This window comes from Lacerta agilis, chromosome 15 (assembly GCF_009819535.1).
Source record: "Lacerta agilis isolate rLacAgi1 chromosome 15, rLacAgi1.pri, whole genome shotgun sequence".
In the NCBI taxonomy this organism is placed as follows: Eukaryota; Metazoa; Chordata; class Lepidosauria; order Squamata; family Lacertidae; genus Lacerta; species Lacerta agilis.
The window spans coordinates 40,198,491-40,214,188 of NC_046326.1; the positions used below are offsets into that span (position 1 = coordinate 40,198,491).

Genomic DNA, 15,698 nt, shown 5'->3' on the forward strand with positions numbered 1-15,698 from the left:
ACTGGGTTTCCCCAGCCACTCTGGGCAGCTCCCAACAGAATTAATGATAATAATATTTTAAAAAAGATAAAACATCAGACATTAAAAACTTCCCTAAACAGGGCTGCCTTCAGATGTCTTCTAAAAGTCAGATAGTTGCTTATTTCCTTGACATCTGATGGGAGGGCGTTCCACAGGGCGGGTGCCACCCCCGAGAAGGCCCTCTGCCTCGTTCCTTGTAACCTCACTTCTCGCAGGGAGGGAACTGCCAGAAGACCCTCGGACCTGGACCTCAGTGTCCGGATGCAGCCCATTAATTTCAATGTGTCTACTCTGAGTAGAATGGAGTTTACTCTGAGTAAAGCTGAGTTGGCTGCAGCCCATTGAACGGGAGGCAAGTCCACCAAAAAAGCAATCCTGTTTCACGCCCCCCATTGAAAAATCTAAATAAATTTTATATCTTCTTTGATAATGTCCAAATGTAATTTCTTTTCTCGTCAACTGATGCAGAATGGCTAGGGGGGAAACACAGAAGAAATTTTCAGTGCAGCACTAATTATGAGATGTGTGTGGAAATCTAATGCCTGTCTCCTTCCTCCACACCACAGGTAATTTTGTAATCTGCTAATATGTCCTTCCATCTGCCTTTTTTTTCTAAATTAAAAGCAAAGGCACCAAATGTCACAGCTGTTGCAGGGTGGTCCATTAGGGTGACCTGCCCCTAGCTAGAATTCATTGGCTCTTGCCTCTCATTGGCTCGCCAGTCCGATTCATCTTTTCCCTTTGCCCCCTCCTCTCCCGCCTCTGTGTCTGAACTGCTCTCTGCCCCAGCAGCTTCCTGCTCACTTAACCCTGTTGCCTCTTCATCTTCCAAGATCTCCTCCTCCCAGCCTGCTCCCTCTTCTCCCTCTGACCACTCATTGTCCCCCCACCACCAACCCCCTGGCTCTGAGTCTTCTTCCCCTTGGCTTCCTCTCCAGCCAGTGCCTCCCACACTCCTCTCCACTCAACCCCCATGACATGTGGCATATATGGGGCAAGGCCATATTTCAGTTAAACTAGTCCCAAACCGCTAAGGGCTTTATATACCAACAGCAGCACTGCAAACAGAGCTGGATTCCAACCTTGAGCAAGTATGGTGGACTAGCTAGACCGTTGGACAAAGGCCTGGGAGGTAAAGGGACCCCTGACCGTTAGGTCCAGTCGTGTCCGACTCTGGGGTTGCAGCGCTCATCTCACATTAATGGCGGAGGGAGCCGGTGTACAGCTTCCAGGTCATGTGGCCAGCATGACTAAGCCGCTTCTGGCGAAACCAGAGCAGCGCACAGAAACGCCATTTACCTTCCCACCGGAGCGGTACCTATTTATCTACTTGCACTTTGACGTGCTTTCGAACTGCTAGGTTGGCAGGAGCTGGGACCAAACAACGGGAGCTCACCCCATCATGGGGATTTGAACCTCCGACCTTCTGATCAGCAAGCCCTAGGCTCTGTGGTTTAACCCACAGGCCTGGAGACCAGGGTTCAAATCCCTACTTGGCCATGAAGCTCACTGGGTGACCAGTCACTTTCTCTGTCAGCCAAACCTACCTCACAGGGTTCTTGGGAGGATAAAATGGGGAGGATATAAATGCAAGGAATGCGATAAAATAAAATAAAATAAGTAAGCAAACTAGCTCAGTTGGTTAGAGTTCGGTGCTGATAATGCCATTGTTGCAGGTTCAACAATTTGTATTCCTGTATTGTAGGGGGTTGGACTACATGACCCTCGGGATCTCTTCCAACTCTATGATTCTATGAATCAACCTTGGTTCGATCTGGGCTGTTGATTTAAGCAGCCAAGAATCACACTGAAAGGCCGCACTCTGTCCATGGTGCTAATCCAGCCTCTCAACAGCTGAAGAGGATGCGGAAGGGCTTTCGAGGCACAATTGGGCAATTTCGATTTACTTGTTTAGATAAAAAAAAACAAATACTGCCATTTTAGGCCAGAACAGTCCTCTCTCGAAAGCGGTCCACAACGCAAAACCACAATAAAAGGTTAAAAGTCGAATGCAACCCACGCACCCGCAGTTCATCTTCCTTATGCAACCTCAGAGTCTGACCAATTTCCACAGTGCCCTGTGCAAAAGACACCCCCCTTCCCCCCCCCTGGGTTCCACTTCAACAGAAGCAGAAACTGAAGCGACAGTGAACCCATTTGCAGCACCCGCTGCGTTTGAGCAAAAACAGCTCTTCCGAGCTATTTTCCCTTTAAATCAATTTTCATGGTACAAATACCTGGGAACTTTAAAGTCGGGTGGAGGGGAGGACTGAGTGGGGAGAAACAGCAGAAATAAAATAAAAACCACACAGGCTTGTAGCATGACAAGCCTGTGGCACTTTTGAGGTATGACTAATATATATTATATTTTCCGGGCGAGATGAAGCGATCTGGTGAGATGGAAAGTTTCACGGCTCCCGGGGACCTGAGAGGGCCTGCGGTCTTGCATCATGCTCTGAGTTTTTGCTCTGAGTGGGGGGGGGAATAAGGGCAGCAAAAAAAAGGGGGTGGTTTGGAGAGGCAGAGGTGGGGACTCTGTGCCCCCAACCCCAGATGTCACTGGATCCTAGCTACTGTCAGCCCCGGGCAGGAGATCTGAGCATGGACCCCCTCATGGGCTGGATACATCAGGATGATGGAGCTGGAGGACTGGCCAAGGACCCAAGGAGAGGACTCCTGAGGCATGTGGGGGCCTCTGCCAAGAGTGGGGCCAAATTGCTAGTGAGGATCCTCTCGCATCTCCTCTGTTCCCTCCCTCTCTGTCCCTGTCTCCCTCTCCGAGTTTGTTAAGAGCCTCTCTCGGACACAGCGCTTTCAGGTACTGGGAGCAGTACTGCCTGCCTGCTGTGTGTGCGATTCTCTGGTCCATACCACTCTCAGGAGTCAGAGACACTTCTCCTGCCACCTTGGGTCTAGGGTCTCCCCAACTTGGGTCTCCAGCTGTTTTTGGACTTGTTGTTGTTCAGTCATTCAGTCATGTCCGACTCTTCGTGACCCCATGGACCAGAGCACGCCAGGCACGCCTATCCTCACTGCCTCTCGCAGTTTGGCCAAACTCATGTTAGTAGCTTCGAGAACACTGTCCAACCATCTCCTCTGCTGTCCCCTTCGCCTTGTGCCCTCCATCTTCTCCCACATCAGGGTCTTTTCTAGGGAGTCTTCTCTTCTCAGAGGTGGCCAAAGTAACTGGAGCCTCAACTTCAGGATCTGTCCTTCTAGTGAGCACTCAGGGGCCGATTTCCCTTGATGAATGGATAGTTTGATCTTCTTGCAGTCCAGGGACTCTCAAGAGCCTCCTCCAGCACCATAATTCAAAAGCATCAATTCTTTGGCGATCAGCCTTCTTGATGGTCCAGCTCCACTTACGTACATTACTACTGGGAAAATGGGATTTGTAGTCCAAAAGCAACCGGAGACCCAAGTCTGGGAAACCCTGGTCTAGGAGGAGCCAAAAGAGGAGGGAGCAGACGGTTCCCCCTACTGGGCATAGTGAGAGATTGCAGAAATGCTTTCAGCCTTAAGATAAGGTAGCCCAGCTCCTATTTATATACAGGTGAAACTCGAAAATTAGAATATTGTGGAAAAGTCCATTTATGTAAGCAATTGTTTCATTAGCTACTGGAGTTTAATATATGAGATAGACTCATGACACACAAAGTGAGATATTCAAGCCTTTGTTTGTTATAATTGTGATGATTATGGCGTACAGCTGATGAGAACCCCAAAGTTGAGATTGTTTAATATGGGGTTCTCATCAGCTGTACGCCATAATCATCACAATTATAACAAATAAAGGCTTCACATATCTCGCTTTGCATGTCATGAGTCTATCTCAAATATTAGTTTCACCTTTTAAGTTGAATTACTGAAAGAAATGAACCTTTCCATGATATTCTAATTTTTCGAGTTTCACCTGTATATAGGATAGTCAGGTGGTGTGACAGCTTCAGATCAACATCCAAATCTTTGGCCATTAGGGCACCTGCCTTTGCTGTAGCTGTATTTAAGATTAACCACTGCATTTCCTGAAGACCCTCATGCCAGCAGTTTGCATTTGCGCCAGTGGTGTGCGGTCAGTGGACTAGGTTGACTACGCTAGTTCCCTAAATGTTCCCCTCCTCCTGAATTATTATTTTTTTAAGCAATCCAAATGAAAATATGCTGTTTGGTTAATCAAAGCACTGCTACAGTCAATTGCAACATTTAAGAGAGCAAATCCATCTGGCGCACTGACTCAGCTTTGGAGCCCTGGGCCAACAATCACCACCAGCAAAGAACACATTCTGCAACACTGGAGAATCTACGCAGTTTACGTGACTTTGCAGAAATGATCCTGGTTGCAGAACAGCACTTTTCTGGGCGCAGAATTTAAGGGCCTCGCAGCAGAACATTATTTTCAATTTTATTTTAATGCAGCGGCAACACAAGCTCTGCTATATTGGTCCTCTCCTGACTCTGCTCGCTCAGGGTCTCACAAACCACCCTGCCTGCTCACCTCTCCTTGAAATCTAATACTCCTCTTAGCGTAAGAATCTGCAATCGGTGAACTGTTTCCTCAGCTAGAAGCAAAAATAAAATTAAAATTAAAATAAACTTAGCAGATCTGGGGAGGGGAAAGAGGTTTAATTCCAGCTTTGCTGCTGCCAGTTGTCTTTGTGTAAACACACACACACACACACCCTTGCACATAGCAGCTGATGAATTGCGAACCTTTAAGGTGATGAAGTGCTCATAAGATAGATCCTCGGAAGCTATCTCCTGAAGCCAGGTGGCTTATAAATCAAGCACCCTTCTCAGGAGGGGACGCTGATTGATGCCAGAGCAGAGACGAGACGCAAGTGCAAATGATGGCCCTCGATAAATAAGAATGCTGCCCTGATCTGCTGCTGAGAAAGGAGATTTTAATGGCTCTATCGAGGATCTGAATGAAATCCCAAACTACGCCGCAGAGAGAGAGATGCTGCCCTGAACGGGACGAGATGAGAAGCAGATAACGTCTGCGACTCAAGAATGCCACAGAACCCAGGCGCAGTTTCTGCCCGTCACAATCTCATGACTCTGAATTTATCAATTAATCAATGTGGAGAATGTGGGAATGTTCAGGGATGCAGGAGAGGGTATATTATCTATTATATCCTATTCCAACTTGTGTTAACAAGTTCAACAATATCAGCAGAGTTTACATTCCCCTTTTAAACACGCACAGCGGATGCGTTGCTCAGGTTCGCTAAAACCTCTATAATAATACTGTCCTGGTATTTCCCCCTTAAAAGATAAGACACGACACAGTCTTCTATAAAGGCATAAAAAGTTTACTTACAGACATCCTGTTCACAATAGGATCCCAGAAGGCAGACTTTAATCTCCCCAAAGTTGAGATTGTTAATTTGGGGTTCTCATCAGCTGTACGCCATAATCATCACAATTATAACAAACAAAGGCTTGACATATCTCGCTTTGCATGTCATGAGTCTATCTCATATATTAGTTTCACCTTTTAAGGTTGAATTACTGAAGAAATGAACCTTCCCACAATATTCTAATTTTTCGAATATTGTATTTCACCTGTATTTCCCATGATATGTTGACTTGTCCCTTATACGCAGACCCAGCGAGGCGCTTTCTAAAATCCCTGTTTGTACAAGAGAGCAGGTTCTCCCTGACAGAAAGGACGCATGGGCCGTTGAGTGACAACAATGCCTTCCTGAATCCATAATTGGCCCTTTTGCTCTGGTGGCAAAAGGAATTAGGGAGGCGGCACTGGTTAAAATTGACATAAATTGTAAGGGGAGATTTGGAGGCATAACTGGAAACTCAGTCTGTGTAGCTGTGACCGTATCCCTGTTATCGGTTATCTTGCAATAGATGGCCTCTGTTTTTATTTGCAGCTGTTTGAGTTATATTTCAAACCGAGTGCATGGGTTTGTCGTGGTCTTGGGCTAGTACAATAAATTCATTTTTAAAATAATAAAGCTTTTCACAGGGTAGAGTAGTGAGCACTGGGGATGATGACTTTACAGAAGCAAAGGGGAGGCAAAAAAAAGTTTGGGAACCGCTGATAACAGAGCTTCCTTATCACTGCTTTTAACAGAAGGAGCAGATTAGGTTGGTTGTTGTTGTTCAGTCGTTCAGTCGTGTCCGACTCTTCGTGACCCCATGGACCAGAGCACGCCAGGCACCCCTATCCTTCACTGCCTCTCGCAGTTTGGCCAAACTCATGCTAGTTGCTTCGAGAACACTGTCCCACCATCTCGTCCTCTGCCGTCCCCTTCTCCTTGTGCCCTCCATCTTTCCCAACATCAGGGTCTTTTCCAGGGAGTCTTCTCTTCTCATGAGGTGGCCAAAGTACTGGAGCCTCAACTTCAGGATCTGTCCTTCCAGTGAGCACTCAGGGCTGATTTCTTTAAGGGTGGATAAGTTTGATCTTTTTGCAGTCCATGGGACTCTCAAGAGTCTCCTCCAGCACCATTAGGTTGGTAGATGTTTCTTAATTGTTCTGTGCTTAAGTTACCCCCTCACCTGCCAGGCTGGCTGCGGCTAAGGAGAATTGTGGTCCAAAAACATCTGGCAGGTGCCAGTTTTGCGGAAGGCTGGTTGATTCTTTGAATATGCATTTCAAGCTGGTTCTGTTACATGCTGAATGCCGCTTCGGGAAAGTGTGTTTTCGGAAGGCGGCTAAGAAATGTGTTATGTCAAGGGTGGAGAGCGCCTTTTGAGCCCTTAGGGCCGCATTTCTTTCTGAGCAAGCTTCCGGGAGCCACATGTCAGTGGTGGGCGGGGCCAGATCGAAAAGTGGGTGGAGCCACAAGTGACGGTTTTGGTACAGAAGGCTAGTTTCTGCACACACTCAGAACTGCCCTCCCCCCTCTGTATCCTTCCAGGCAACCAAAATGCATCGTCAGGGTTCCAGCACACATTCCAGCCAGCCGAAAGTGGCCCACAGGGTGGGCGAGGGCCAGAAAGAGAGGCGCAGAGGGCCGCATTAGGCCTTGCCCAGCCTGAAGATCTCCATACCTGTATGAAACGAACCATTGTTCTTCCTACGCAGAACCATGATATGATGGCACACGCATACACACAGAATACATATTTAAAACCAGCAATTTCCTCCGGGGCCAACAGGCGATGGAGCCCAGGGGGTTCCTGCTCACCTGAGCGTTTTGCGGATCATGTCCTCGTCGGTGATCCCGTAGTACGTCAGGGTTTCGTTCCAAGTCGGATTCAAGGTGTTCCGCAAGGTTTTGGTCCGCAGCTTATTCGCCTGCAGGCGGTTGAAACGAAAGGAGATAACAAAGGGCGTGAATATGCCTTGTTCTGGATTGTGGCAGAGAGATAAAAAAAAAAATGGCGCCCTCACATTCCGGGCCACCCCTGCTTTGCCCACCCCCATCTTGAAATTGTGGGAATGTTTTGGGATGCAGGAGAGGATATATTGTTTAAGATACCCTATTGCAGTGGGCTGGCCTTTAAAACATCCTTAGATCTTGGCATAATAATTCCTCACTACCATAAAGAGAAATGGCTGCCTTGGCATATTTGGTCCATATTTTTAAAAAAATAAAAATGCAAGCTTTTATTGAGACATGATTGAGAAGCCACGAAGGATTGTTTCTTAATGAGGCTGGTGTCTTCTTGCTTTCCCTCTTTACTTGCATGATTAAATATTGCCGTTCTGTGTTCTATGCAAGGTTTATAGAGATTAGGGATGTTGAGCAACGGCACTGGAAATGGAAACAGGATGGAAACAGTTCCATCAGAGATGGAGATAGGAGCGGAAGTCCTTGCAATTTGCAAGTCTGTTTGCGGTCAGGTGCGGAAATTATAGAACAGGAGTCAGTAACCTTTTCCAGCCGTGGGCCGGTCTACTGTCCCTCAGATCATGTGGTGGGACGGACTATATTTTTGGGGGGGAGGGGAATTCCTATGCCCCACAAATAACCCAGAGATGCATTTTAAATAAAAGCACACATTCTACTCATGTAAAAACACACTGATTCCCAGACTGTCCGTGGGCCGGATTGAGAAGGCTGCACCCGGCCCATGGGCCTTAGGTTGCCTACCCCTGTTATAGAAGTAAACAGGAGTGATATTTGCTTTAAAAAGTCTGTGAATGTTACCTAAAAAAAAATACATTATTTTCTGTGTTGTCGTTGTGGACACCTCCCTCCCACTGAAATGCAGAAGGTAAGCTGCGTTGAGCTCCTTGGAGGAAAAGTAGGGTATAAATGTGAATCACAATTAAGATGGACGAAGCATATGCTTAATTGACTGGAGCTGCAGTTGTATGCACAACTCCAACAGATGGAAGATGGGGCTGAAGCTATTCAACTGTGCACATACCTCCTTGGCTTCTATGATGTAACTACAGGTGAAACTCGAAAAATTAGAATATCGTGGAAAAGTCCATTTATGTAAACAATTGTTTTCATTAGCTACTGGAGTTTAATATATGAGATAGACTAATGACATGCAAAGCGAGATATGTCAAGCCTTTGTTTGTTATAATTGTGATGATTATGGTGTACAGCTGATGAGAACCCCAAAGTTGATTTGGGGTTCTCATCAGCTGTACGCCATAATCATCATGATTATAACAAATAAAGACTTGACATATCTTGCTTTGCATGTCATGAGTCTATCTCATATATTAGTTTCACCTTTTAAGTTGAATTACTGAAAGAAACGAACCTTTCCACAATATTCTAATTTTTCGAGTTCTACCTGTACACCTGATGTAACTACACCAATCCCCACCAACAGCTCATTTACTTAAAACAGAAATGAGAAGTCCTCCAGTAGCTGGTAACCTTCCTCATCCACCAGGAAGTCTCCCTTTGCCATCAAAGCACAACCCGAGTGTAGGAGCAGTCATTGATTCTGAGTCCAGTCGCATTTTCAATCTCTCCCTCTCCCTCTTTCCTGCACCTCATCCGTCTTCTCCTTCCCCTTTCAGTCCCTGAATCCTGACAGATAGCTCTCAACAGAATTTATTTCATTCTGATTCTTCCGCCCTGAGTCAGGTCCAGCTTCCATCAAGAATGGAGATGGATGCATCATTTTGCAAGGAGGGGCAGCGGTAGGGGAACCGGCCCACGGGTTCCTCCTCCAGGTAGGTCTTCCCCATTAATTTGCCACATCAGGAGGACAACCAGACAGAGATCCAATTTCCACTCTAATTGGATGTAAAGCGAGATTGTTCATTCTCCCCAACCGGGCCACTTTTCAAGGTAACGAGCCCTGATGAAATCGATGTATAAGAACTTGTCCACTGAACATTTTTCGGCGGCGGTTTACATTTATCATCTTTACTTGGTGAGGGCTGCATTAGTGGGGAAACTGGGGAGGGCATTTAGCATGTCAAGTTAATAGCAGGAGCAATAAAATATGCCACTCTTGTTAAAAGGAAGGACAGCTTCCTCGGTCAAGGAGCTTCCTAAAGTCATGGGCGACATTTCGTTCAAGGCTACAGTCAGGACGGATGAAGATCTGTACATATTTTCAAGCACATTTCTCCCTATATACATAGAAATGTAACGTGTCGTCAGGCTCTGCAGTTCACACGGCCACCAATAGGTGGCCACGTCAGCTGCAGCATGAGGAATGGCAGGCAGTCCCAGGTAGGTAATCCTCTTTTAAAACCATCCAAGTTAAGAACCTAAGCACATAAAGAAGAGCCTGCTGGATCAGTCCAGTGGCTCATCTAGTCCAGCATCCTCTTCTCACCATGGCCAACTTGTTGCCTGCGGGTAAACCTGCAATCAGGGGTTCATGAAGAAGAATACTCTCCCCTCCTGTGGTGTCCAGCAACTGGCATTCAGGAGCATTGCTGCCTCCAACTATGGAGGCAGAGCATAGCTACTGGACTCCAACTCCCATCATCCATGCATGGATGATGGGAACTGGAGTCCAACAACATCTGGAGAGCATCTGGTGGAAGAAAGGCTGGGTTGGGTTGGGATCTTTTAATCAGGGGTGGGGAACCTCTGGCCTTCCAAATGTTTCTGGATAGCAATTCTCAGCATCCCTGGCCAATGCTGGCTGCTGGGAATTACCGGTAGTGTCCAACAACATCTGGAGGAAGCTAAATTGGCTACTCCTGGCGTACGCAGGCTGTCTCCCCACCCCCACCCCACTGCCCCGATTCCCCCTCACTCCACCAGGGTTATTTATAGTTTTTCATTCCTCTCCATGCCTCGACCTTGACAGCGCCCTCCCCAAAACGTAATTCCACAATCATTTATCAATTAGCTTGCAAAGCACTGGGGGCTCCCTGGCTTCTTCGCAATGTGACCTGAAAAATCCACCACGTTTTCTAAGAACCGAGGGAGGTGGGAAGAGATTAGCATCTCAGGCACACAAACACACACACATATAACATCTGCTTGGAAGCCCCTGAAAAATCAATGCTTGTCTGTTTAGCTTTAGGACCACCGTGCCACAGAGCAGACCCAGAGAAATTGGTGGCCATGACTTAACTTGGGTCTAGTAATCCCGGGGTGTGTGTGGGGGGGTCTACTCAGATTAGAATGCGGTTGGATATAATTATTAGTATTAACAACAACCATTTCATTGATGAATCAATTCCTATGAAGCACTTTAAAGCAATTTCAAAATATAGTAACTAAGATCATGGCCACTGGTCCCATCACCTCCTGGCAAATTGAAGGGGAAGAAATGGAGGCAGTGAGAGATTTCACTTTCTTGGGTTCCATGATCACTGCAGGTGGTGACAGCAGACACGAAATTAAAAGACCCCTGCTTCTTGGGAGAAAAGCAATGACAAACCTAGACAGCATCTTAAAAAGCAAAGACATCACTTTGCCGACAAAGGTCCGTATAGTTAAAGCTATGGTTTTCCCAGTAGTAATGTACGGAAGTGAGAGCTGGACCATCAAGAAGGCTGATCGCCGAAGAATTGATGCTTTTGAATTATGGTGCTGGAGGAGACTCTTGAGAGTCCCATGGACTGCAAGAAGATCAAACCTATCCATTCTCAAAGAAATCAGCCCTGAGTGCTCACTGGAAAGACAGATCCTGAAGTTGAGGCTCCAGTACTTTGGCCACCTCATGAGAAGAGAAGACTCCCTGGAAAAGACCCTGATGTTGGGAAGGATGGAGGGCACAAGGAGAAGGAGACGACAGAGGATGAGATGGTTGGACAGTGTTCTCAAAGCTACTAACATGAGTTTGGCCAAACTGCGGGAGGCAGTGAAGGATAGGTGTGCCTGGCGTGCTCTGGTCCATGGGCTCACGAAGAGTCGGACACGACTGAACGACTGAACAACAACAACAATTGTTGTTGTTCTTATTGGACCCTAGTTAAGACTGCAGGCCAGAGAGAGCCTCACAGCTTTCCAGTGGCTTGTAGCGCCTTTCCAGCCACTCCTAGAGAGACCTGCTGTGGGGTGGGGTGGGGGGCTCACACACACCCCAGTCTGCTCCTGCAAAAACCTACCCCACTCCCAAAACTTCACGTGCATTTGGAAAGCTAAGGAACTGTTGTTGCGAGCGCCACAAATATACCCATTTCCCAGAAGAAAAGGTGGAGATTCTTGGAACACCCCCGCCCCCCAAATTAAGAGGCAAAATGTCTTGTACATTCACAGATAGAACCTCACCCCCCAAAAAACAAAACACAGGCAGTCCTCTCCAAAAGCAGGTAAGCCCCCTCCAACTTCCCCACCTTAATTTATTTTAATTAAAAATTGAGTGGGCACCGGGGGGGGGGTGTTTGTGAGGTGAGAATGCTGCAGAGGCCACATCGGAGATGCCCCCCACCCCAGATAAAAAGGGGGCCATGTCCTACCTTGCTGGCGCCAGGAAGCAGGTGTAGTTTCACATATGGGTCCGAGAGTCCGTTGTGATCCATGGGCTTCAGACCCTTTAAAAAGACACAGAAAGAGAGAAGGGAGAGAGAGAGAGAGAGAATGTCAAGTTATAAAGGCAGAATTCCTGCAAATAAATGAAAAAATAAACACGCATCGCCTCACTTTGGTTTCTTGCCATTCTGCTGCTCCTAGACAACAATCCTGGTATAACACAATGGGTGGCCAAATTTTGTGCAGCATCTATTAAAATACGACATTCAGTGATTAGCGTCTGGGATTAGGGTAACATATTGACACTCCTAGGCCAGAAGGGTTTCTTTTCTGACAGATAAATGTCCACCCAGAACTGCTCTTTCATGTATATGTGGTTTTTTTTAAAAAAAAAACATTATTTTATTCTGCCTTGAGCTTTTAAATTTTGTCATCGACTGTAATAAAACGACTTGACTTGGCATGTACCAAGCCAGACCATTGGTCCATCCAGCTCAGTTTTGTCTACACTGACTGGCAGTGACTCTCCAGGGCATGGGTAGGCAACCTAAGGCCCGGGGGCCAGATCCTGCCCAATCGCCTTCTAAATCCGGCCTGCGGACGGTCCGGGAATCAGCGTGTTTTTACATGAGTAGAATGTGTCCTTTTATTTAAAATGCATCTCTGGGTTATTTGTGGGCCATAGGAATCCGTTCATATTTCCCCAAAAAAATATAGTCCGGCCCCCCACAAGGTCTGAGGGACAGTGGACCGGCCCCCTGCTGAAAAAGTTAGCTGACCCCTGCTCCAGGGTGTCCAGCATGGGGCAGTCCAAGCCCTGCCTGGAGAACTCAAGAGATTGAACCTGGGACCTTCTGCAAACAAAGCAGATGCTCTACTCGTGAGCCGCTTCCAAGCCAAGGTTACCAGGAGCTGGAGAAGGATGAGCAAAGCAGTCACATTTCAAATAAGCCAGGAAACGGCATCCCGGATCCTCCCAGTTGTGGATGGAAACCTGCGATCCATCACTGTTCTCCGAAGCCACGATACTGGGTAGAATCCAATAAACCACCTAGATAATTAATTACAGCCTTGCTGTTGTTCTGGCAGCTAATTCTAGGTTTCTTCCAACTCACAATTAATTCTCAGCTTAAGTAACTGAGCGGTTTCTCGAGGTACCAAATTACGGGGCTCTGGCATTTGTGATAATTGCCTGTGTGCAAACATGCTCCTTTTGTTGCCACATTACTGCAGGATGCTGAGAGGGGGTGGGTGGGTGTACCTGATTAAGCAGAGGCATAACAAAAAGCCAGGGGTGTTGTGTTGGATTCAAGGGGTGGAAGAGGAACCGCAGAATCACAGCATGGCAGAGTTGGAAGGGATACCCAAAAGTCATCTAGTCCAACCCCCCTGCAATGCAGGAATCTCAACTCAAGCATCCATGACAGAGAGGGCCACCCAACCTCAGCTTTAAAAACTCCAAGGAAGGAGAGTCAACCACCTCCTGAGGGAATCCGTCCCGCTGTCTTACTGTCAGAAAGTTCTTCCTAATGTTTAGTCAGGATCTCCTTTCTTGTTGTTTGAATCCATTGGTTCAGGTCCAACCGTCCAGAGCAGGAGAAAACAAGCTTGCTCCATCTTCCATGTGGCAGCTCTCTAGATATTTGAAGGTGGCTAGACAGCATCTTAAAAAGCAAAGACATCACCTTGCCGACAAAGGTCCGTATAGTTAAAGCTATGGTTTTCCCAGTAGTAATGTACGGAAGTGAGAGCTGGACCATCAAGAAGGCTGATCGCCGAAGAATTGATGCTTTTGAATTCTGGTGCTGGAGGAGACTCTTGAGAGTCCCATGGACTGCAAGAAGATCAAACCTATCCATTCTTAAAGAAATCAGCCCTGAGTGCTCACTGGAAGGACAGATCCTGAAGTTGAGGCTCCAGTACTTTGGCCACCTCATGAGAAGAGAAGACTCCCTGGAAAAGACCCTGATGTTGGGAAAGATGGAGGGCACAAAGAGAAGGGGACGACAGAGGATGAGATGGTTGGACAGTGTTCTCGAAGCTACTATCATGAGTTTGGCCAAATTGCAAGAGGCAGTGAAGGATAGGTGTGCCTGGCGTACTCTGGTCCATGGGGTCACGAAGAGTCGGACACGACTGAACGACTGAACAACAACAACAACAATCTTATCTCCTCTCTTCCAGGCTAAATGTAAACAACTTCCTCAACCGTTCCTCATATGGCTTTTCTTCCAGATCCTTGATCATCCTGGTTTCCCTCTTCTGCACATCTTCCAGCTTGTCAATATGCTTCTTAAACTGCCCTTTCACTAATATCCTTCCATGAAAGGGTAGATAAGAATTGGTGGTGGTGAGTTCGAGATGTCTAGAAGCCCCCTCAAAAAAAAAACAGAGCATGTGCAGTGCCTACACCATGGGTAGGCAAACTAAGGCCCGGGGGCCGGATCTGGCCCAATCACCTTCTCAATCTGGCCCACGGAGGGTCCAGGAATCAGCGTGTTTTTACATGAGTAGAATGTGTCCTTTTATTTAAAATGCATCTCTGGGTTATTTGTGGGGCATAGGAATTCATACATTCCCCCCCCCAAAAAAATATAGTCTGGCCCCCCACAAGGTCTGAGGGACAGTGGACCGGCCCCTTGCTGAAAAAGTTTGCTGACCCCTGGCCTACACAATGGTGACTGAAGGAAGGGGAAGTCCTTTGGAAGAGGGCATGGCTGGCGGAATGGAGCAGTAAACAGGAGCGCTGCGCACTGCAACACTTCGTTGCAGTCTCAACTGCCAATGGACATCAGCCATTACAGCAGGTGAACCTGTGGCCCTAGAAGGCCTGATTTCACGCACCCTCTGGCCTAATTTCATGTGGCTGGGGAGGAGGGGAGGAGAAAGAAGGGGTGGCGGTGTGAGAACGAGAGAGAGAAAAGAGAGTGGCTAAGGAAGAGCGATGAATGGGCACCCTTGGCCATTTCCCCCCCTGGGCCGCCCTGACAGATGAAACCAAGGAAATATGGGCCATGATGGGGCAAGAACACCCCTTCTTTTGGCCTTTTGACTCTGAAATGGGTTGGCTATGTTGGAAATCTCCCTCTCTCTCTCTCTCTCTCTCTCTCTCTCTCTCTCTCTCTCTCTCTCTCTTTCTCTCCCCCCCCCCAAAGGTTCACTAGCTCAGCAGAGCTTTTTGCCTGATTGCACATCCTGAGAGTCTGCAATGTGGGGTGTGTGTGTGTGTGTGTGTGTGTGTGTGTAGATGCTCATAAAAGCGGCCTCTTTCTCCCTCCCAGAAAACAACCATGAAATAGACCCTGCGTAGCAATTTGATTTTGCTGCAATTGAATTACCTTCTAAGGAAGCCATAAAGGGCCTTTCTGAAATGACGTGGGAGGAAAGGGGTAAATGGATTGACGGGCGTTGTTTCTGTGTGTGTGTGTGTGTGTGTGTGTGTGTCTCCCCTTGATGTCATTTCTGGCCACCTGACAGAGCCATTGAGAGGCCCCTACTTTAATTATAGCATGATGAAAGAGGAGAAGGCTGCACCAGCACTATATACATTCGAAACAGAATCATGTCACTTTAAACATCCACTGCTCCAGCCCCGCCCTCCAAAAAAAGAATCATGGGAACTGTAGTTTGTCAAGGGGTTCTGAGAGTTGTTAGGAGACTTCACTAGGGTAAAGTGTGCGTTAATTGGTGGTTCTGTGGAGCAGTTAATAGAATGCTGGATTGAGACCTGGGTTCGAATCACGATCTTGGGCCAGTTACTGCCTCTCCCAGCCTAGCCTACCTGAGAGGGTTGTTGTGGGGATAAAATGGAGAGGGGGGGGGGAAACTATGCACACCAACTTGAGCTTCTTAGAGGGA

The 15,698-nt window shown here is 47.3% G+C and overlaps 1 protein-coding gene across 1 annotated transcript in view; it reads right to left on the minus strand.

The window, feature by feature from the left end:
* The window catches only part of DOC2B (double C2 domain beta), a 108,317-nt gene that overhangs the window by 46,614 nt on the left and 46,005 nt on the right, over positions 1-15,698 (minus strand). Inside the window, 2 exon segments of the mRNA XM_033172587.1 lie at positions 7,173-7,282; positions 11,828-11,902. Coding sequence (XP_033028478.1) covers positions 7,173-7,282; positions 11,828-11,902 — 185 coding nt within the window.